The sequence below is a fragment of the Talpa europaea genome, assembly GCF_964194135.1.
Source record: "Talpa europaea genome assembly, chromosome: 15".
NCBI lineage: Eukaryota > Metazoa > Chordata > Mammalia > Eulipotyphla > Talpidae > Talpa > Talpa europaea.
The window spans coordinates 2,453,209-2,474,972 of record NC_140083.1 but is presented as its reverse complement, the minus strand read 5'-3'; the positions used below and the strand labels follow the sequence as shown (position 1 = coordinate 2,474,972).

General features: G+C 68.9%; 1 protein-coding gene across 1 annotated transcript; it reads right to left on the bottom strand.

The window, feature by feature from the left end:
- Positions 1-1,673: 1,673 nt before the first annotated feature.
- Positions 1,674-15,126, bottom strand: TTLL12 (tubulin tyrosine ligase like 12; the record flags this gene model as incomplete). Its single annotated transcript, XM_084254541.1, has 14 exons — positions 14,825-15,126; positions 11,601-11,773; positions 9,588-9,786; positions 8,717-8,876; positions 8,509-8,642; positions 6,651-6,727; positions 5,650-5,766; positions 5,373-5,567; positions 5,067-5,178; positions 4,289-4,440; positions 3,856-3,937; positions 2,891-2,959; positions 2,275-2,413; positions 1,674-1,825 (listed from the first exon to the last, which is right to left on the bottom strand). The coding sequence occupies exons 1-14, from the start codon at positions 15,041-15,043 to the stop codon at positions 1,674-1,676; spliced, it is 1,980 nt and encodes a 659-aa protein (XP_084110667.1). The 5' UTR covers positions 15,044-15,126.
- Between the last annotated feature and the right edge of the window lie 6,638 nt (positions 15,127-21,764).

The window sequence follows — 21,764 nt, the reverse complement described above, 5'->3', positions numbered from 1 at the left end:
TGGCCGCGATGCCGGGGCCACGGCCTGCGGCTCCGAGTGTCCGGCCGTCGGGCTTCCCCGAAGGGGCGGGCAGGCGCGGCCGCGGGGCCTCGTGAGCAGCCGTCTGGGGGGCGCAGTGGGGCCCCGCGCGGCCGCTCCCGGGAGAGGCCTGGTGGGGTCCCGGCGCCCGGCCCGCTGCCTCTCCCGCGCTTTAACCCCCGGCCTTTAGGGGGCGCCACCGTGCCGGCCAGCCGTGCCCTCAGACCCACCAGGACCCCCGGAGTAGTGGGGATCCCTGCCCGGGGGGCGAGGAGCCAGGCCTGAGGACCTTCTGTTCCCCGCAGCCAGGGGGTGTGAGAGCTGGAGCCCCGATTCAGAGCCTCTGGGAATTGCTGGGGTCCAAGTGTGTCCCCCAAATCCATGTTGAACCCCTACCCCTGAAATACTGGGGGGTTATCAGGTGGCGCGTCTGGGAAATTGGGTCGCGAGGGTGGGGCCCTCCCCACGGGCGCAGTGCCCGGCAGGAGCCGCAGGGAGCGCCCCTGGCGAGACGCCCGCCAGGCACAGACCCGCGCCTGGGGGGGCCGTGGGCCCCGGGGCTCAGAGCTCTGAGGAAGCGGCCCCTGCCCCAGTCCCGAGTGTAAGTGGGGGAGGGGGTGCTAGGTCACCCCTTCTCCGGCTGCTGGACACACACAGCCCAGCACCTCAGGTTTTCTCCCACCACCCACAAAGCAGCCGACAAGCGCCGGCTCCAGGGCCCGGAAAGTCAAGAAGGCAACTTTATTGCGGAGTAAACTGGGTTGAGGGGTGGCAGGGACCCCAGCAGAGGACTGAGATTGCAGTTAACAGACAGACAGACGCACCCGACGGACAGATGCACCTGACAGACAGACGCAGGCGGTCGAGTCCAGTTTGGCTCCAACATGGGCCCTGCCCGCCGCCATGGCACACACAGCAGCTGGCAGTGCCCCGTCCAAAGTCAGAAGCAAGAGTAAGGAAAGTCGTAGAATGTTCCATTTTCTCCCATAAATTCAAAAGTAACAAAAGTCAGACATTCTGACTCTGGCTGCTGGGGGGCAGGCCTCGTGGCGGCCGCCCTCCGCAGCTGCCCGCGCCCTCCCCGCAGCCATCCCAGGGGGCAGGGCCAGCGGCCAGGGAGGCAGCAGGGCCAGGCAGCCGAAAGGCAAAGGCGACCGGGTGGCCTCCTGCCCCGGGGTCTCCCTGGTGGGTCCCGGTGGAGGCTCTGGCTGAGCTGGAGAAGGCTGGGTCTGGGGGCAGTTTCTGCAGGGAGTTTTGGGGATGCTGTCGCACGGGGTGGGGGTGTGGTGAGACCCTGCCCCGCCTTGGGGAGTCAGGCTGCTCATGGGCCCCCCATGGAATCCTGATTCTGGGGACACTGCCTCATGCACCCCAGAAGCCCTCTTTTCACTACATCCAAGCAAATGTGGCAGCCAGGAAGCCACGCTCTGGAACGAAGGCCTTGGTGGCACTGAGGCTGCGAGGGGAGTGGCCCTCAGGCCTGGGACACGGTGCCTGGCCCTGCTTCTGACCCCTGTGGGCAGGAGGGCGCTGCACCTCCAGGGGCGAAGCCGGGGCGAGGAACGGAGATGGGGCGGAGGAGGAAGGGGGGCCTGGCAGGAGAGCTCGGATGCGGCAGGGCGAGGGCCTGGAGGGGGGCGCCTGCAGGGGGGCGCCTAGAGGAGGGCGGTGACGTGGTGGCCGCCGGGCTCATCCAGGTACAGGGTGCTGAAGACGTCGTTGAAGAAGGCCGGGTGGTACTTGCAGGCGCGCTCGCAGTCGGGGTTGAAGTTCACCTCCAGGATCTGGGGCTGCATCACCTGCTTCCCTGTGGGCACGGGGCAGAGGGAGCTGGGGGGAGGGGCCGGGTGCCGGCCCAGCGCCAGGGCCTCGGGATGCCGAGAAGGTGGAGCTGCCTCGGGAGTGACGTGGGCCCCACCGGGGTGCAGGTGTTCAGTGTGGTGGAAAAGGGGGAGCAGAGCTTCAGGGCCCAGCACGGTGGGCTTGGCCTGGGGTCCCCAGGCGGGATGCGCTGCAGGGCACTGGGTGTGCCTGGCTGCCCCCTCCCTCCGCCCTTCTCCTGGGGGTCTTCGTGGTGGGCCCTCAGCACCCCCTCCGTTCGCACTGTGTCCTGCGGGCCCAGCTGGTGAGGGTCCCCCTCGACCCAGTGCATGGCTGGCCAGGGCCAGGAAGCGGGGATCCCTCTCTCTGTCCTGGGGTGGGGCGCGGCCAGATGGTCGGCTTTGGGGGCTGTGCCTGGGACTGGCGGGGGCTCACCGTCTGGACGGCTGTCCCACTTCAGCATGAGGTCCACGGCGTACACGGCCCGGGACGAGGGGTAGTCACAGAGGCCCAGGGGCGGCGGCCGGGCGCAAGCCACTTGGAATAGTTCCTTGAAGGCCTGGAAGATTTCGGCCTGGGGGCCAGGAGGCAGGGTCAGGGGGCCTGCACGGCTCTGAAGTTGGGACCAGCCCCAGCGCAGCCTCCCAAATGGGGTTCACTGCCCCTTTCTGAGCCCCAGTCCCCAAACGGCCTCAGTCACCTTCTCCTACAGCCTTTGTGTCTCCAGGCCTGGCCGAGGCCACTCTGCCCGCCACGTGCCCCCTCTCGCTCCCGGCAGTGTCCTCCAAATAAGCCCGTGTCCCCTGCCGCGGGGCCCTGCAGACCCCTCTGCCCCCAGGAGCTCCAAGAAGCACCTCCCGTCCTGGGGGCCACGCTCTGCTGCCCACGTGCCTGAGCGCCCCTCCAGAGCACCTCACATGGCCAGAGTGGGCACGGGGACGCCGCCCCCCCAGCTTCCTTCACCAGCCTCGGTAGGACCATCCAGGGAGACAGAGACCCTGCCCCCCACCTGTCCCCTGGGGGAAGCCTCCCAGCTGTACCCAGGACTCACCTGGACACCGCTCCAGGGAAACTCGGGGTACTGCCTCTCGAACTCTGGGATGAACATGTCGCAGTGCACCTGTGGCAGATGCAGGCCATCACCCCTGGCCTGGCTCCTCCGGGCAGGGCGCCCCCCACTCGCCAGGGGTCAGAGCAGCCGGCCCGCCTGGCCCTCCCCCTCGGCACAGACTGGGGGCAGGAGCCAGGCTCCAGCCCTGGATACCACGGCACGACTCTGGACGGGCAATTTTCCTCCTGGGAGCTCAGGTTCCTCATCTGTAAGGTTCCCCCTGCCCAGCAAACTTGGCCTTGGTCTGCAGGGTCACCGTGAGCTCAGGCGAGGTGAGGGATTGCAAGGCCGGGGCCAGCTGCCACCATGCCTGTCTCGGAATGGAGGCTCATGCGCGGCACCGCTCCATGTGCCGGCGGATGTGAGGTACGGGCCGAGGCGCCACTCACACACCCGGGACAGCTGCTTCCTCAGCTAGAGGACACCCCGAGCTCATGCCCTGTGGACATGCTGGACGCAAGGACTTCCGAGGACTGTGACCCCGGGGTGACACCCTCCCGACCCCGCGCGGAGTCACCCAGTGCTTCACGGTAATTCCCAATACCCTGAGGCCCCGTGAGGGCTCGGGCCCCAGGGGCAGCCTTCCGCCCAGCTCGGAGGAGACAGCCCCTGCCGGGGGCACCGGGGACACCCAGCCTGACCCTTCCTGGGCCTGCCCCCAGGACCTCCGGACGTGGGACAGCGAGGCCCTTGACACGCCTGGCTCATGGAGGATGGAAGGCCAGAAATGACCTAAATGTCCATTAATCAATCAGTGAATGACAAGAGTGTCCTGCAGAGACACTGGGCACCACATCTCAGAACAAGACCCACTGAGAAAGGAGGTGCAGCGGGGGGCAGGGGATCCCAAAGGGCCTGTGGCCTGTGCCAGCCTCCACATGGACTCTCAGGCGCCCCAGGCCTACCTGCTTTAGCACCACTTCCGGGTCATAGTTCATGACGGTGAAATGCTTCTCGTAGTCGTCCAGGTCGTCCAGCGCAAAGGGCCTGGGGCACAGCAGACAGACTGGCTTGGGCGCTGAGCATGGCTGTGCCCCTGGCTGCGTGGGCGCAGGTACCCTGACCAGGGCCGGGGGGTGTGGTCCACCCGAGTCTGGGTGGGGGTGAGCGCCAGGCTGGCTGTGACGACCCTGTGCAGGTTCAGAACCGTCCTCCCAACTGACCCCCAGGCGTGGGCACCCACTGGACAAGGAATGCCCACTGGGGAGGACAAACCACTGCCGCCTAATAGGACCGGTCACCCGCTGGTGTGTGGCGTGGAGGGAGCTGCAGTGCAGGCTCTGACCCCGAGTGAAAGAGGGCCCGGGCCCAGCCCCCAGCCCCGCCGGCCCCACGAACCGGTTGGAGAAGCGCAGCCAGAAGACGTCGTACACGAACAGGCGCAGGGGCCTCACCGACCGCAGGAGCAGGATGTAGCGAATGTCAAACTTGACCTTGCCCACGTCTTCTCGAAGGAACAAGACGGGGTTTTCTATGTATTTGGACACAACCTGGAGTACAAGGGTGCAGGCTCGCAGGCGGCCACCTTGCCGGACAGAGCACCACGGGCCCCGGCCCGCACTCCACCCGGTGCGTGCCTGCGGCGGCGGCCGGAGCCCGGGCCACTGGGGGGATGACCCGCCACCCTGGGTCCCCCGGATCCACGTCCAGGGAAGGCCTGCACCCTGCACGAGGCCGCCTCCTCTGCCTCTCTGAAGCTCCCCGAGGTGGCCGAGAGCTTCACCGTCCCCTGGGAGCGAGGGAAGAACCTCCCCGCCAGGCCGGCTTTGAAAGCTCAACACGAGTTCCGGGCGACGACCCCCTCCCCCTGCTGGTCTCCATGGCCACCCGGGGAGTTTTCTGCTGCTGTCGGATGCTTGAGCTGCTGCCCCGAGGGGCTCCCTGGCCTGGCCACCTCCGTCCTGCGGGGAAGTCACAGGAGGTGCCGTGCGAGGGGACGCAGGTCAGACACGCAGGACGGCTCCCTCCTGCCGCACAGCCCCGCGCTGCTGCAAGGGCCGTGGCAGGAGGGGTGGGGGCTTCAGGGACTCTGGGAGCTGAGTGACTGCCAACACCGGGCCCCCCACCCCGCGGGCGCCCTGTCTGGGTGGCCAGGCTGCCCGAGCCACGGGCCCACCTTGGGGGTGCTCTCGCGATGCCGGATGACGCTGTGCAGGCTCCGGGTGATGTGGGTGTCCAGGCTGCGAGCCAGGTTCCAGGGCTTGCAGATCCAGTGGTTGTCCTCGCCCCTGGGGACAGGGCTGGCTAGACTGGGCCCTGGACCCACCCCCCCAGGCTGCACTCCCCAGGAGCATGGAGGAAGAGGCGGGGCACCCAACCTCCCCTGGGGAGCTGAGGAGGGTCACCGGGGGACGTCAGCCAGGCGGGTGGGATGAGGGGGTGGGGAGGTGAGCCGTGCGGGGCCGGGCGGGGCGGGGCTCACTGCTGCTGCCGCTGCTGGAAGTAGCTGACAAACTGAGGCAGCTCGGTGCGCAGGTTGAAGGTGCGGGGCAGCCAGGCCGGGCCCTCGGGGCCCCCCGTCCGGCGGGCGATGGAGGCCAGGCAGTCCTTCACGGTCAGCAGGCTCTCGCAGGGGAACTGGTTCAGCAGCACGTTGGGCCGCTCCTGGCTGAGCCTCCTGCGGGAGGCCGGGCGCAGGCTTAGGCGGGCGGGGGTTGGGGGCCTGGCGCGGGGGGGTCTGGGCCGAGAGGTGCCCTCACCTGTAGTCCTTGAAGTGCGAGAAGTTGTAGAGGATGTCCGCGTCCGCCTCGCTCTGGGTGAAGGTGAAGCGCGGGTGGGTGAGGTGGCCGACCACCTGCTGGATGTCCGTGTAGACCCTGCAGGCACAGGCGGTGAGTGGGGGCCCCGCCACGGACGTGAGAGGGCGAGGCCGGAGCCAACCGACTCTGGATGGGTCCCCGGTCGGCCCTGGGTCGGCCCAGCTCACCCTTGCCATGAGGACCACACAGGCTGATCTGAGTGCCCAGCAAAGGCAGCTCGCTGCCCCCCCCACGGGGACAGAGGTTGGGTTGACACAACTGGGCCAAATGGGGGAGCCCCAGGTGTGTGGGGGGGCAGGGGCATTTGCCCATCTCTGGCCGAACCAGGCTTGGCACCAGAGGGAGGGGGCGCAGGGAGGGTGGAGCCCAGTCTGCTCCCGGCTGCCCTGGGGCCTGCTGTAAGCCCGTCCACATGGGGTGGCAGGGCACTCACCTCCACTTCCTCGCTTGGAAAATGGGGTGCCTGTTTCCACGTGGGACTCAGCCTAGGCCTGCCTGCTTGGCCTTACATAACTCGCTTGCCCACACCTGGAAGGGCCCCCGGCGGCCCAGGGCAGTCCCCAGGGACCCACAAATCCACGCTCAGCAGGTGCCAGCTTTGGGGAGGGGCCGGTGTGTGTAGTTTTCACTCCCTGGGCCAGAGAAGGGTGCACGGGAGCACCCGGCTGAGCAGAGCCCTCCGGAGGACAAGCTGGGGAGTGACCCTCTGTGCACAGGACGGGGCGGGCGATCCCTCGTCCTGGAGAGCAGTGTTTACTCTGCCTCCTTCAGGAGCTCTGCCCTCCTGAGAACTTCACTGGGGTTTCTGTCCCCGCCATGCTGGCAGGGCATGGCAGGTGCACTGAGTGCCTCGGTGTGCCAGGCCTGTTCCTAGAATGTGGGGGCTGTGTGAGGACAGTGATGAGGGGGGCTCACCGTGAGCAGAGGAGGGGGTGACCTACTTGAAGATGTGGTCGTGGGGATAGGGTGCTGGACTGATGGGGAGCGGCAGCTTCTCCTTGATTTCCTCTAAGATGGCCTAGAGAGAAACACACCAGAGCTCGAGACAGACCTTTGGCTGGGGGCAAGGGAACAGAGGTCTTCCCTCTGGATGTGGGGGTTTTAGGGCACACTTGGACCCCGAGTGGAGCCCCTCAAGTGCTGAGCAGTCAAGCTTTGTGTCACGAGAATGTAAACGTTGGCAAACTTCTCAACTCTACATCCAGATCAGGTGCACGAGAAGGCGCCCTGCCTGTCCCGGGGAGGGGGCTGCCTGCTTCGAGGGGCGCCTCCCAGGGCTGCCCCCTGCTTCAGCATGTGGTGGTTTCACTTAGTCGACTCCCTTCAAAGGGGGGAGCTGACTGCATCTCCCCAGTGTGGCTGGGCTGCTTCTAGCAAGCAGGGCAGTGGGCGCTGGTCTCCCCTCCTTTCTATTGGCCGGTACCCTGTGGGGGTGACACTCACATGGGCAGGCGCTAACGCCACTCACTGACAGGCGGCCCCACCTGGCAGAGGCCCTGAGCCAGAGCCCCTCCCTGATCTGACAGGTGCAGGGGCTGCTTTAAGTGGCCATGCCCCGGGGCAACCTGTCACCTGGCTGGACGCTGGCAACCCCAGGCCCATCCAGGTGGGTCAGCAGGTCAAAAGATCAGAACCAGAAAGGTCAGCCGGGTGGCGTCTGGCCTCTTTTCTCTCCCTGAACTGGGGAGGACATCCCAGGAGAAACTCATCTTTGTCTGAGTTCCTCTAATAAACCACCCCAGGCCAGGCCGTTGCTAAGCCCCTGTGCAGCGCTCCCTTGTCCAGTGCTCCCCGGGCACCTCCTGGGCACAGGTGCGCAGCGGGCTCTGAAACAACAGCGTTCAGTCCCGCTGTCTTTGGGCGAGGTGCACAGGACCCGCCCAGCTGCCCTCACGAGCCACAAGCAGCACAGGGCCCGCCCCTCCAACACAAGTGAACTCGTTGGGTCCTTCCAGGGCCCTCCGAGGTGTCCAGAGCAGCCTCTGCACCCAGGTCATCACCTGCCCTGGCCTTGGACTCCAGCTCTCCCACCAGCTGTGTGACCTTTAGCAAGTGATTTAGCCTCTCTGTGCCTCAGTCCCTCCTCCTCAGTGAGATGAAGATAAAAACAGGACTGAGAAGCTGCAGGGTTAAGCAGAGCATGACTGCGAGGAGCTAAGCACAGGCTCCCTGCTGCCTGGTTCCACAGGGACCAGCCAGGGAAGCAGCGGCAGGCAGTCAGAGGCGAGGGGGTGGAGAAGGCCAGGGGCCCAGCCCCGCCAGGTGCCCATGGTGGCTGTGTCCTTTTTGGCACCATCTCCTCCCTGGCCCAGGTCTCGCTGTCCCTGCTCCCTAGCCCGCTGGCCCACGCTCTGTGTCCTGCACATGGCACCTGCTGCTGCTCTCAGGGCCAGGCAGGGTATGAGCGGGAGGCTGCCGTGGACAGCTCCTGCGTCCATGCCACCAGTGACAGCTGCCTGCTGAGGGCCCAGTGTGGGAAAAGGACATGTGGTGTTCGAGGGGCATCTTCACCTCCCCGGTGAGGGAGGGGTCAGGAAATGAGCCAAGACTGGGTGGGATTCACACCAAACCACTACCTCCCAGGGCAGCACCCGCAGCCTAGGCTCCTGTGGGTGCCCAGGCCTTGTGACCACCCGCAGCTCACAGTCACCTGAGCTCCAAATCCCTTTTTAAGATGCTCCAAACTCGTGTCTACCTCTTGCAGTTGCTGCTGCTATTCAATACTGTTGGGTGACTGGGTGAAGAAGGTTCTAGAAGCCACCGGGCAACCAAGCGGTGGGGGCGGGCAGAGGGTCACACCTGGTAGTGCCGGTCGGGCGGCTCTGGCGTGGAGGAGCTGAGGTCCGTCAGGTCGGCGGGTGCCCAGGGTAGCAGCCTGCACTTCCGGATCAGAGGGTCCGCCTCTCCGTAGGCGAAGTCCCGGGTCACCTCCTCTGCACCGAGACACGCGGGCCGTCAGGGTGGCGGGAGGCGGGGCCCGTCCTCCGGCCGCGGGCACTTGACTTACCGCCCGTGGCCAGGTCCCTCAGGGGCCACAGCAGTGTGTAGGCCACCTGTTGGGGCATGTAGAAGAAGGGCGCAGTGGCGAAGCTGGGCTCATCCGAGTGCTGGATGCGGGAGCCAAACTCGTCCATGATGTACCAGACCGGCACCTTCTCCTCGGCCGACTGTGGGGAGCACACATGGAGACCCTGGCCCTATCTGTGCACGCCCACCCCAATCACCCACCCGTCTAGGCCCTGCCCTCCGTGTCTGGGGCAGCTGTCACACGCATCCCCACCGCTAAATCCAGGGCCTGCGGACGGCGGCCCTGCCGGAGCAGGACACAGGCCAGAGGACTGCGATGGGTCACGCCGCCGTCGGAGGCTCTACATGACGTTTGGATTGTGTGTGTGTGGGGTGGGGTGGTTTCAGGGACGGCTCCCTGGAGGCGGTGACATCTAAGCTCAGATGCCAAGAGACGAGCATTTGTCCTTTTCGAAGTGCTGGGGGGCTGGGGGCGTGAGGTGAGTCTGGGGAGGTGGGGGAGGGCTGATGAAAGCCCAGGACATGAGCAGGAGGGGAGGCTTTTCTCCTCAAGACGGCGCGGAACCTCTGAGAGCCGCTGAGGGTAAGGGGACCGAGAAAGAGGCAGCCGAGCCACTGGGCCCCAGGCGGGGGTCTAAGGGAGGAGCACGTCCTGCAGCTCAAGGCTGCGTGGACACCTGGGTCTCAGCACTGGCCGGTGCAAGGCAAAGGGGGGACAGGTCCATGGTGAAGCCGAAGGGAACGAGGGTGGGCGGGCCCAGGGATGGGGTCACCGCCCCGGGCTGGGGTTCTCCTACGCTGCCCACTCTTGCCCCGACAACTCGGGCCAGGGCTCCGCTCGTCCCGCTCACCCCATGGGCCAGCTGGTAGGTCTGGTTGAACTTCCACATCTCCTCCAGCACCAGATCCACGGCCTCAGCACTGGGCACCTCCCCGTGGAACTCGACGCCCATCAGGTTGGCCATGCGGTGCAGCAGTCCTGGCACCTGGTGCAGCTGCTGGCGGGCGTGCTGTATGCGGCACGTCCAGGCGTGGTCGATGAGGAAGATGCTGTGGGCACAGGCCACGGGCCGGGTGAGGGTGCTTCCCGGGCAGGGAAGGCAGGGGAGAGGGCCAGCGGGGTCACCCGAGGAGGAGGCGAGGTGGGGGACAGGGAGGACCCCCAACCTGAGTGATGGCCCCACCTAAGACAGGAGCGGGCCTGAGTCCAGAGCGCCTGGGCGGGGATCCCCGTGCTGCCCACCACGCACAGTGCAGCCTAGTTCCTGCGCCCGGCCCGCGTCGCAACAGGCGACACCTGCGCCTGCCGCCAGTGCCCTGACCAAGCACAGGTCATGAGCTGGGATGACCACCGGCCGGGGAGCTGCTGACGCCCAGGCTTGGCCGCTCCTGCTGCCGGCAGGGGCCCGGCAAAGCAAAGGTCACTCGCCTGGGGGCCAGTGGCGGGATGCAGAGCAGGGCCTCCAGAGCCCACAAACGCAAGCCCCTGAGTCCCGGTCCTTCCCTGGCAGTGCCTGCCCCCACCACCCCCAGTTCGGTTTCCCTGGGGGAGGCCAGCGTGCAAGTGTCTAGGACGGCGGTGGGGCTGCCACAGAGGACGGGGGTACCACTGCAGGCCTGAGGCCATGCCTGCCCCCACCCCACGGGACAGGGCTGCCCGCCCCCACCCGGGGCCCTGCTGGGCATAGCGCCCCAGCCTCTGTGCCCCCTAAGTGGAAGGACAGCAGGTGCTCTGGTGCCGAGGTTGGGCGGCGAGCTCGGCAGCAGCTGTTTTATCGTGCTAACATTAGCTTTTGCTTGTGTGTCTTCAAAACTGCGCGGAGCGTTACGAGCACGTGGCCAGCACAGGGAGCCAGATCTTCAAAATGGAGCCCCTAGGGTGACCTGGGCAGACGCACACAGGGGAGGGGTGCTGGACACAGCAGGCGTGGAGGGGAAGGGCCGGGGCAGGGAAGGCTGAAACCAAGGCTGGCGCCCCAAACCCTGAACCCCACCCCAGCTGCTCCCAAACCTGGCGGGGGCAGTGGGGGTGCAGTGCGAAGGCTGTGGGCTGCACAGCGGCTGCTGGGCCTGACTCACCGCACAGGCAGGGGTGGGGCTGGGCAGGCAGAGAGCCTCCCGGGAAGGCCTGTGCGCTGCGCTCAACCAGACAGGTGAGCCTGGGAGTTTCTGAGTCACAGAGCGTGTGGGTGGGGGTGCCGGCTACTGCAATTACCCGGCCCCTCCCGCCCCAGAGGGAACACGCTCCAGAAGAGGGGGCCAGGCCCTTCCCCAAAGAGCCATGGACGCAGGGCCCAGCGACCCCGAGTCAGGCAGGGTTCCTCCAGGGCCCCGTCCTGGGCGAGGGCAGCCACAGTCCAGTCCCCTCCCCTGGCCCCGGAGTCCACCAGGCCACACGTACCACCTTCCTGGGCGCTAAGCCCCGGGGCATCTGTTAACTACGGTTTCTCAGGCCCCACCCAGAGGTTCAGAAGCAGCAGGCCTGAGAGAGGCCAGGGAGCCTTGGCAGATCCTGCCCTAGTTTGATGCCCACCCTAGCCGGCGTGTGACCGCGGGTCAGGCCCTCCCGGTTCCTTGTCAGCCACATGGAACTGGTCGCACCTCTACTGATGACAGTTAAGTGAGGCTCGGGGACACTGCTCTCCGGGTGTTGAGAATGGACAACACGGGGGTCCTCCGTGTGGGGGTCAATGGGACCCTGAATGGGGTGGGAAGCCCTCCAACACGTCGCCCGGCTGTCCCGGGGCCTGGCACGCAGGCGGTAGGCCAGGGGCTGCTCTTCCGGCTGTCAGCAGCATGGTGACAGCCCTGCAAGGAAGCCGGCCCTGAAAGCCACGAGGTGGGGGGGGGGGGTGAGGACCTACCTGTTGGGGTCTGCCGCCTGCAGCCCAGCCTCGTTGGTCACGATGACCTTGTAGCAGAGCCCGCCGCCACCCGGGTTGGGCGGCTTCTCCTGCTCTTCCCGGGCCGCCTCCGCGCTCTCATCCTCCGCTTCTTGCACCTGCATTATCCCGAACACCTGCCCTGCGTCGAAAACCTGGGGCCGCAGACGGGGGTGTCAGAGGGATGCTCCACTCCTGACCCCTTCCCTGCAGCCTCGGCCCCCGCTCTGGGGGAGGCGGGGGTGCCACCCCCGGCCTCAGGGACAAACACACCCCTGGGAGAGGTGCCCCGACCGCCCACACCGCAGGACAGGCGGGGAACGGGGCCTGGCCCACGCGCCCCCTGCTTGGAGGGGGCCGCGTGTGTCCAGATTGTGCTGAGTCCCTGGGAGCGTGACCCGCAGGCGGAGGCTCCCGACACGCCTCAGGTTTATGGAGTCGGGATCTCGGAGACCAGGGGTCTGACCCCAAGTTCACATCCCAAGAACAATTCCACACCAGGGCGGCTGAGACAGCCAGGGTGGGGGGGACAGGAGTGCGGTCTCCTCGGCCACCGTGTGGGCCCAGACCCGCACCCAACAGGGCCTGGGGCTGTGTCCAGAGGTCCCTGCCCAATGGGCAGAGGGACAAGGGCCTCAGAGCTTCCCTGGCAAAGACAACACTGGCCCCCGTGTGTGCCCCGCGGCGAGGCTCTGCTGAGGTGTGTCTGCTGCACGTCGGCGGGGCCTGAGTGGGCCTATGTGGCCCTGAGCCCGTCACCGAATCGCTCTGCTCCAGACTCCCGACCTCAGAGGGCTGCTGGGGGGCTGAGTGACCCCCACACACAAGGTCTCAGAAGAACCTCCCCCCACGCCCGGGAAGGACCTGCTACGGACGCTGCTCGCCTGGATGGGCACCCCCAGGTAGGGGGACACCCACCTCCCAGGACAGCAGCATGAAATCAGTAAAACAGCGCACAGCAAGTGCGGGCACACCGCAGGGACTCAGCAGAGCTCCCTAAAACCCCGTCGCGTGAATTAACATCGGAAGGATTCAGCGCAGCAGCGGGGAACCAGCCACCCATTCAGGCAGAAGCAGCCGGGCAGGACGGGCCCTTTGCGGTGTGACGATAAATCGCTGCCATCCTGCCCAGGGAGCTGCCAGCTGCCGGAGAAGGGAAGGTCCAGGCCACTTGAGGGACCCCCAAACACCATGCAGGGGCCTGGCACTGGGAAGACGTGAGGGAGGAGACAGCCGGAGGTCAGCTTTGAAGGGAGAGTTGGGTGACAACTTGTGGTGCTGGATGGCAGAGGGGCTGCACGGGCAGAGGCCCTGGGGCAGAGAAGCCAGCAGCAGGGCAGCCCGGGCCCTCTGACCTCGGAGCCAGGTGTTAGGTTCTGTTTGAGCCTCCCGGAGCCGGGCAAGGCCACGACGTCCCACTCCAGCTCAGCGGTCACAGGAGCTGCCTCGGAGGGGCGGGAGTCACACCCCTGCCTCTGCACAGGGCCAAGTCCCCAGCCTGCCTTCCCCAAACCTGGCGGGAGGCTGGGGCACAGTGAAGGCCACAGGGCCTGCCTTCTCCCTAGCTGTGAATGGGGGTGACCCCAGCCCTTCATGCTGGGCTGGAGAAGCCCGAAGGAGGAAGCCAAGGGGAATGGCCGCGCCCTGAGAAGCCCGTGCAGCCGGGAGGTGCCGAGGCTGTGGGGCCCTCCCCAGGCTCCCCGGGAATGGGTTTCTTCTGAGGCAGCAGGGGGTGGCCGGGCCTCAGGGGCTGTCCTGTGGGGTGTGCCCCCCACGTGGGCCACAGCGCAGGCATCACACAGAACAATGGCTGCAGGTTTGGGTCTGGCAAAGCGGTGACTCACTGCCCCGCCCGCTACCGCCCGAACAGCGGGGTGGGGGGGGGGCATGGAAAAACACTGGTGGCCCCTCAGCAGGGCGAGGGGACCCTCCAGTCTGGCAAACACCCGCTACGCGCTGGGCACTGACTGTAACTTATCTCGTGCCATCCCTGCTTCCCTGTGCCCCGCATTCCAGGTGGGACCCGGGCACAGACTTGCCCGAGGGAGGATTTACTGGCCAGGGAGGCCTCCGGGGCAGAGGCTGGGCGTCGGGCATGGTGTTACCTCACCGGCACACAGGACCTTTTCATCCTCACCCACAAGTGCCTGGGGTCCCTCCCTGCACAGGCTGGGACAAGTGCTCAGGAAATGCTGGCGGGGGGGGGGGGGGGGGGAGCAAGGTGGGTGCCCCGACAATGTATCTCTTGCAGCAGCGGCCTGTTTCCTACAGGAAGGGACCTGGTCTGGCCACTTCGCAGAAACTGGCCGAGGAGGGGGTACCTGGCCGAGGAGGGGTGCAGCAGCCTTGCTCAGGGGACACCCTCATCACCTGCAGGGCTCTGGCTGCCTTGGGTGGGGTGGGGAGCCTGGCTCCACTTAGGGAGAAGGTCCCGGTGTCTGGCCGGGGACCGTGCCCCGACTTCAGCGCCAAAAGACCAGGAACCAGGGTCCACTCCGGGCCAGGACCCTGGGGGGATGGGGGTGCTGAGCAGAGGGGAGCTGTCCTACCGCGAGGGGGCTAGGATTATGGAAACCACTTCACTTTTCTTTGCATCCTTCCCCACCCCCCACAGTTGCTGTTTTCTGAAAAACGGGGGTGACTTGGGGCTCCCATCCAAAGAAACAGGAAGGAATTCGAGGACCACAACTTCTGGGGTACCTGTTTTCCCTGGGGAGGCGGAGGCTGAAGGACTCCAGCTCCGAAGTCTGGGGCCGCTTCCCGCCTGCGTCTCCGCAGCTGGGGTCCCCCCGGGGGGGCGTGGGCCGGGGCCCACACAGGCACGCCCACCAGAGCTCCGGTCCACCATGCCGACTGGGACGGGAGGGGCGCTGCTGTCGCCCTCAGGCCCCCCAACTCTGGCCTCGCCCTAAACGCCCCACAGGGCGCCGCAGGCGGTCCCGAGCCCCGGCTCCTGTCACCTCTGCCCGGCGCCCGGGCTCGTCCCTCCCCGGCGCCCCCGCCTCCCGGGGGACACACCCCCTCCCGCGCCCCGTCCCGCCGCGGCCAAGGCCGGGGGCCCCCCACGCCCCAGCCCCCCGCGCCGGGACCCCGCGCCCCGCCCGGGGCTCCTCCCGGCACACCCGGCCGCGGGGTGGGGCCCGCGCCCCGCTCCCCGCCCGCGGGGGGCCCGCGCCCGCTCCCCGCCCGCTCCCCGCCCGCCGCACCTCGTGCTCCAGCTTGTGCAGGAGGCGGCCCCAGTAGCGCTCCGGGACCCCCGACGCGCGCAGGGCGGGCCCGTGCAGCGCCGCGAACTCGGGCCAGGCCCGCGCGCCCGCCTCTGGGTCCGGGTCCCGCTCCGAGCTCGGCGCCGGCTCAGGCGGCCGCGTCCGGGCCGAGTTTCCGTTCTCCGCCGGCCGCAGAGCCGGGCCCGAACCGGCCTCCATGGCGCCTCCACCAGCGCCCGCGCGACTGCGGGGCCGGGCCGCCCTTCGCCCCGCCCCTCGCCACGCCCACAAGGAAAACACCCCGCCCCGCCCTCGCCCCGCCCACACGGGATACCCGTCCCGGCCCTCGCCCCGCCCACCTGGGAATACCCGCCCCGCCCCTCGCCCCGCCCACCAGCGCCCGCCCACCACCCCGCCCCCTCCAAGCCGCAGGCGCCAAGCTCCGGAGCGCTGTCCCGCGGGACTCCAGCCCTGGCGGCCCGGGTGCGCGCATGCGCGGTCTGCGTGTGCGCAGCGCGTCTGGGGCCTGGGGGCCGGGGGGGCCGGGGGGGCCGGGGGGGCCGGGGGGGTCCCGGGGCGGGCGGCCTGCGGCTGTCCGGGTGCCGGAGCGGCCGTGCGGGGTCAGCGGGGTCCGGGTGGGAAGGGACCCCGAGCGGCCGGTGGGGCCGGAGGCCGGGCCGGGCCCCTGCGCCCCTCACGCGCGGCCACGGGGGCCCCTCGAGGGCGAAGCCGTCAAAGACGTTCACGGGGTGGGAGCGGGGCCCGCGGGCTCGGAGCGCGTTTATTCAGCTTCAACCGGGCGTTTTCCTAGAGCCCGGGCGCTGCCGGGGCGCCGTCCACAGCGCCCCCCGCCCTCCACAGCGCCCCCGCGCCCTCCACAGCGCCCCGGGCCCTCCACGGCGCCCCCGCGCCCTCCACGGCGCCCCGGGCCCTCCACGGCGCCCCCGGCCCCTCCACAGCGCCCCCCGAACCCTCCACAGCGCCCCCGGCCCCTCCACAGCGCCCCCCCCCCGAACCCTCCACGGCGCCCCCGGCCCCTCCACGGCGCCCCCCGAAACCCTCCACGGCGCCCCCCGAAACCCTCCACAGCGCCCCCCGAACCCTCCACAGCGCCCCCCGAACCCTCCACAGCGCCCCCCGAACCCTCCACAGCGCCCCCGGCCCCTCCACAGCGCCCCCCCCGAACCCTCCACGGCGCCCCCGCCCCCTCCACGGCGCCCCCGGCCCCTCCACAGCGCCCCCGGCCCCTCCACAGCGCCCCCCGAAACCCTCCACGGCGCCCCCCGAAACCCTCCACGGCGCCCCCGCGCCCTCCACGGCGCCCCCGGCCCCTCCACAGCGCCCCCGGCCCCTCCACGGCGCCCCCCGAAACCCTCCACGGCGCCCCCCGAAACCCTCCACGGCGCCCCCGCGCCCTCCACGGCGCCCCCGGCCCTCCACGGCGCCCCCGGCCCCTCCACGGCGCCCCCGCGCCCTCCACGGCGCCCCCGGCCCCTCCACGGCGCCCCGGGCCCTCCACGGCGCCCCCGCGCCCTCCACGGCGCCCCCGGCCCTCCACGGCGCCCCCGCGCCCTCCACGGCGCCCCCGGCCCTCCACGGCGCCCCCGGCCCTCCACGGCGCCCCCGCGCCCTCCACGGCGCCCCCGGCCCTCCACGGCGCCCCCGCGCCCTCCACGGCGCCCCCGCGCCCTCCACGGCGCCCCCGGCCCCTCCACGGCGCCCCGGGCCCTCCACGGCGCCCCCGCGCCCTCCACGGCGCCCCCGGCCCCTCCACAGCGCCCCCCGAACCCTCCACAGCGCCCCCGGCCCCTCCACAGCGCCCCCCCCCCCGAACCCTCCACGGCGCCCCCGCGCCCTCCACGGCGCCCCCGGCCCCTCCACGGCGCCCCCCCCAACCCTCCACGGCGCCCCCGGCCCCTCCACGGCGCCCCGGGCCCTCCACGGCGCCCCCGCGCCCTCCACGGCGCCCCCGCGCCCTCCACGGCGCCCCCGGCCCCTCCACGGCGCCCCGGGCCCTCCACGGCGCCCCCGCGCCCTCCACGGCGCCCCCGGCCCCTCCACGGCGCCCCCGGCTCCTCCACGGCGCCCCCGGCCCCTCCACGGCGCCCCCGCGCCCTCCACGGCGCCCCCGGCCCCTCCACGGCGCCCCCCCCAACCCTCCACGGCGCCCCCGGCCCCTCCACGGCGCCCCCCCCAACCCTCCACGGCGCCCCCGGCCCCTCCACGGCGCCCCGGGCCCTCCACGGCGCCCCCGGCCGGTGACGCGCGGGCGCCTCAGAGGCTGGTCCTCGGCTGCCGGGCGTGTCCTTGGAAGCTTCAAGCCGAATTTGAACAGCGCAGAGCCCTGGACGGCGCGCGAGGCTGGAGGACGCGCAGGCCCTGCTCCCTGGGGACGGCGCCGCGGCCCGGGATGGCGGAGGGGGCGCCCCCCCCGCGCCCCCCGCGCCCCCCGCGCCCTCCTGCACCCCCCGCCCCCCCCCCCTCGTCAGTAAAAACGCTCCTCCCGCCGCGCCGTCCACCCTTGCGTGGGTCCAGCTGTAAACGCCCCGCACCAGCTTCCCCGCTGCCCGTCGTGTTCTCCGCCCGGAGCGGCGGCCTCCAGGGAGCTCCATCTCCACCCCAGGCGGCCGGCGGGGGCGGCAGGGAAGCTCCGGCCCGGAACAGCCCCTCGGCCGCGGGCGCCCGCCGCGGGCAGCGGGGTTCTGGGCGTCGCGGGGTTCTGGGCGTCGCGCCGGCCGAGCGAGCAGACGCGCCCCGCCGCGGGCGAGCCAGAGCGAGGGTCCGTCGGGGGAAGTCAGGGCCCCGCGCCCCCAGCGGCCCAGGCGCCGCACCCCCGCACCCCCTTCCCAGGGCGCCAACTTCCAGATTCCGCGGGAGGCTTCGGCGTCAGAGGCTGTCCCTGGTTCGCGGGGACTGACGCCCCTTTGGCCCCCGGGGCCGACGGCGAACGTCGACAACCACTTTGCAGAAGTTTCCATTTCATAATCCGCCTTGAGAAGTGGGGGTTCAGGGTCTAGTTTTAAATGGATGGCCATCGCCTCCCGCGCCCCGTGGACTGCACTCGGAAGGGTTCTCGCGCTGGATAAACAGACAGCAAGCTGTGACTTCATGCCACGCGGGACGGGCGAAAGCGCCACAGCGGAAGCGCTGGCCACTCGGATGAGAGGAAACCCCGTGTTTAAGCTCAGCTCCTCTTTATCACGACCGTGATTCCGCGTCTCAGCACACGCACAGCTGCGCACCACGGGCCAGCGGAACCCAACGCTGGGGACGACTAAGGGGAACTGTCACCCTATGTGTTGCTCTCCGGGCAGCGACTGTGGAGTGCGGGGTCACTATGCCCCGAACCCCAGCCCTGGAGCTCGGAGAGCCCACGTCGGACAGGACAGCAGGCCTGGCGTGGAAGAGACATTCCCCGCAGATGGCCGCGGCCTCGGGACGGAAACCAGTCAGCTTTCGCTTTCCCTGCGCTTCTCCCCATACCGTCTACGGGGGGATCCCCACCTTCTCTCCTGTGCTGGACCCTGCAGGAGGGGCTCCCCGGGGGCATCACGCAGACCTGGGGCCGGTGTGGGGAGAAGGCAGAAGCCCACCTTTCTCTGGGTTTTCCCAGCTTCTTCTAAGCACGCCTGCGCCCTCCCCTCTGCCCTCTGTGCCCCCCAATGCCCAGGTGCCCTCACAGAGCCCCGCAGTCTGCAAAACTCAGCGAGCCAACGTTCGACAGAGCTCCCCGCCGTGAGAGGAGAGGGCTCTGGCCCAGGACTCTGTGAACTGCTGACTCTCGGCCTGGGGCCGCCCTCCTGTCAGTGTGCGCCTCTAAAGCAGCGGTCTGGTCCCGTGGGGCTGAGGGTCACCCCACTTCTCCAGGGCCCGGCCCCAGACACCTCCATCTGCCTGCAGGACTTCCAGTTAAGGCTTGGGCACAATTTCAGGGGTCCTCCGGGGGCAGGGGAGGCCTTAGGAAGCAAAGGGTCTTGTTCTTGGGGTCTTCCGTGCAGGTGGCGGGAGGGGGGTGCCGGGTAGCCAGTGGGCCCGGGGCGCATCCTCCCGGGAAGGGCAAACTGGACTGGAGAAGGCGACTCCAGCTCCTCCGGAGCTCCTGAGTCTGGCACACAGTGGGTGCGCAGGTCTCACTCCTGGAGGCGCTGAGGTCTGTGGGTGCTGCAGGGACGGAGGCAGCAGCGGGAGAACAGGGTCACCTACTCTGTCTCCTTGCGGGGTGTCATCTTTGAAACACCAGTGCTCCCGGGAGCCTGGCAGAGGGCTGAGCTGCTACTGCCAACATGTTTGGTGAAGAAAAGGGCGCGCCATGGAGGATGCACTTAGCCGAGCTGCCCAGCCTTCCCAAGCACGGAGGACTCTCGGGCAGCTCGGTGGTCTGGGCCGTGGGGGGCTCTGTCTCGAGGTCAGGTCGCTTGCGGCTGTCCCTCAGGAGCATCCTCGAAATGTGCTCAGGTGACCGGCTCTGCTCTGTCCCTTCTGGGGTCCCCCTCAGTCCCATCCAGGGACCTGTCCTGGGGTCCTGGGACACCTGGCGGGAGGGGCTGCCTTCTCCTGAGTGCAGCGCTGACTCCTGCCCAGTTCAGCCCTAATCCCCTTTATCTCTGAGCCAGATGGGTTGTGGGGACCCACCAGCCCCCCGGCCGTGCCCTCCCTGCCTTCCTTGGAGTCTAGCACAGGCCAGGTGCTCGGCAAGCATTTGCTGTTTGCTAAATGACCCACCTTCAGTCAGTATCTTGTTTTCCTGCTGGGGCAGTGGCGGCACCCCCAGTGTGGGTCAGGGACCCACCGCTCCCGCAGCCTGAGGGGAAGCCAGGGGGCAGAGCCCCAGAAGCTGCTGCACGATCCTGGCATGTCTTTGGGGATGAGCGTTCAGGTAAGAGCTCATAAGACTTTCAAAATGGCCTCGGGGGCTCGCTCTCCGGAGACTTTCAGTTCCACTTTATCTGTGTCCCTAACCCACTGCGGAGCGACACCCTGGGTCCCAGTGTCCCGTCCGTCACCACAGAGGCGGGGGGAGCTGCAAAGATCGCCCCCGCCTGTGGGGTAGGGGAGCAGAAGCTGGTGCCGCTGCTGGGGAGACTGGCTGGAAAGCCGAAGGGCAGAGAGGACAGCACAAGGGCCGGGCGGTGAGGCCCGGGCTCTGTGAGACAAAGAGGGGGAGCCTAATTCTGGGGAGCCCACCAGGCCGCCGTTGCAGGTGGCCTCACCCTCCCTGGCTTGGTGGCCACCACGCCTCGCAGATCCTGCCCATTCCGGGGCACACACAGCAGAGCCCGTAGGGGCCAGGGACACGGGCAGGGGGTTCTTCCAGGCCCAGGGCTCCTGGGTCCCTCCTGACACTGTCCCCCACAAGCCAGAAACCTCATTTTCCTTGCACACAACCAGGCGTGAGGTCCCCTCGTTCTCCCATTGGCTCCTCAGGGCTTCTCCCGCTGCCCCAGGGCCACGCTCCCCTGGCACCTGCTCAGGCCTGGCCCGTCGGCGAGGCGTCTGCTTGCGGAAGCCTGTCCTGTCTCGCCTTCCGTGGCAAGGGCAGATGCAGCCCAGCTGCTGGGGTTTCCCAGGCCAGCAACAGCGGGCCCTGCTGGGCAAGGGGTGGGCAGGATGGCCCTGCCCAGGCCGTCCGGCTTCTGGCTTCCGGCTCAGCCCCTCCACTCTCGCTTCTCAGGAGCACGGGACGCCTGCACCCCGACTTTGCCTTCTCCATCCTTCTTCAGGCCTCATTTCAGAATCTGTCCACCAGGCTGGCCCACGTCTGCTGCCCCTCCCCCGAGGCGGCCAGGCTGCCGCCTGCCTTAGCCCGGGGACGCGCAGGAACACGCTTTGCTCAGGGAGCTCTTCCCGGACACGGGCCCCAAGGACGGAGGACAGTGTTGGGTTTAACAGGTGGGGCCCGAAGTTCCCCCCGTGAGGGGTGGAGGTGAACCCACCCCTGGGCTTTGCGCCTCCTAGATAGTGTGCGAGGTGATTTTACTGGGGGGGAGCTTGATGGGGAGCAGCTCAGAAGGGGTGAGAGCATTTTCTGCCTCTCCTGGGTCACTGCAGCTGGGGACACACTCTGGAGGACACGAGGCTAATTTCTGGGGGTGACCAATGGCTTGGAAGGCCTCTCTCAGGAATGTCTGCATGGAGTGTCCCCAGGGGAGGGCAGCGGGCCCTGCCAGGGCTCACAGCCGACGTGGCCTTCTGCCAGGTGTGGCCTCAACCCCAGTTGTGCTTTGGCAGAGCTGCCCAGGGTGGCACGCTTCAGGCCTCACCTCCGGCAGTCCCCGAGCGCCAGGCCCTTGGTGGTGGTGGCTGCGTGGTGACCTTCTTGTCCCCGAGCCTGGAGCTCTGTGGCCGCTCGCCTGTCCTCGCTCGTCGCCGTCTCCCGTGTGCCCCGACGCGCCTCTCGCGGCTCCTGTCTCTTCACCGACCGGCTCTGGTGCAGGGGAACAGCCTGGAGGCCGCTCACCGTTCTCCCGCGGTCCTGGGGGCGTGGGATGCTTGTCACCCCTGAACGTACAGACCACCGTGAGTGGCCGCCGGTGGCCGCGGGCTGGCAGGAGCTCTGTGCCGCTCTGTCCTGGCCACTGGCTTCCTGGCCGAGGGGACGCCGCGAGACGCGGTCCAGCTCCAGACTTTGCTTTAAAGAGAGATTCTGGGAGGGGCACTGAGGGACGCTGCCGGAGCCACTCCACAAACAGCCGCCTCGCCCCGCTGGGCACTGGCCCCAGGTCCAGTGAGGGCGCGGGCTGCTGCTCAGGGAGGTCCCCCATGGTCACACGGCTGAGCTGTGGGAGGGGCGGCCTCCGGGGGGCCTGCGGCACTGCAGGGGCTCAAGGTCACTGCCCAGGCCACACTGGGACCTGCCTGCAGCCCCGGGAAGGGGCCTGGGGGGTGCCGCCCCCTGGCTGGCCCCACTGAACGCTCATGTTCCGAAGGGGCTCCGGGGCGA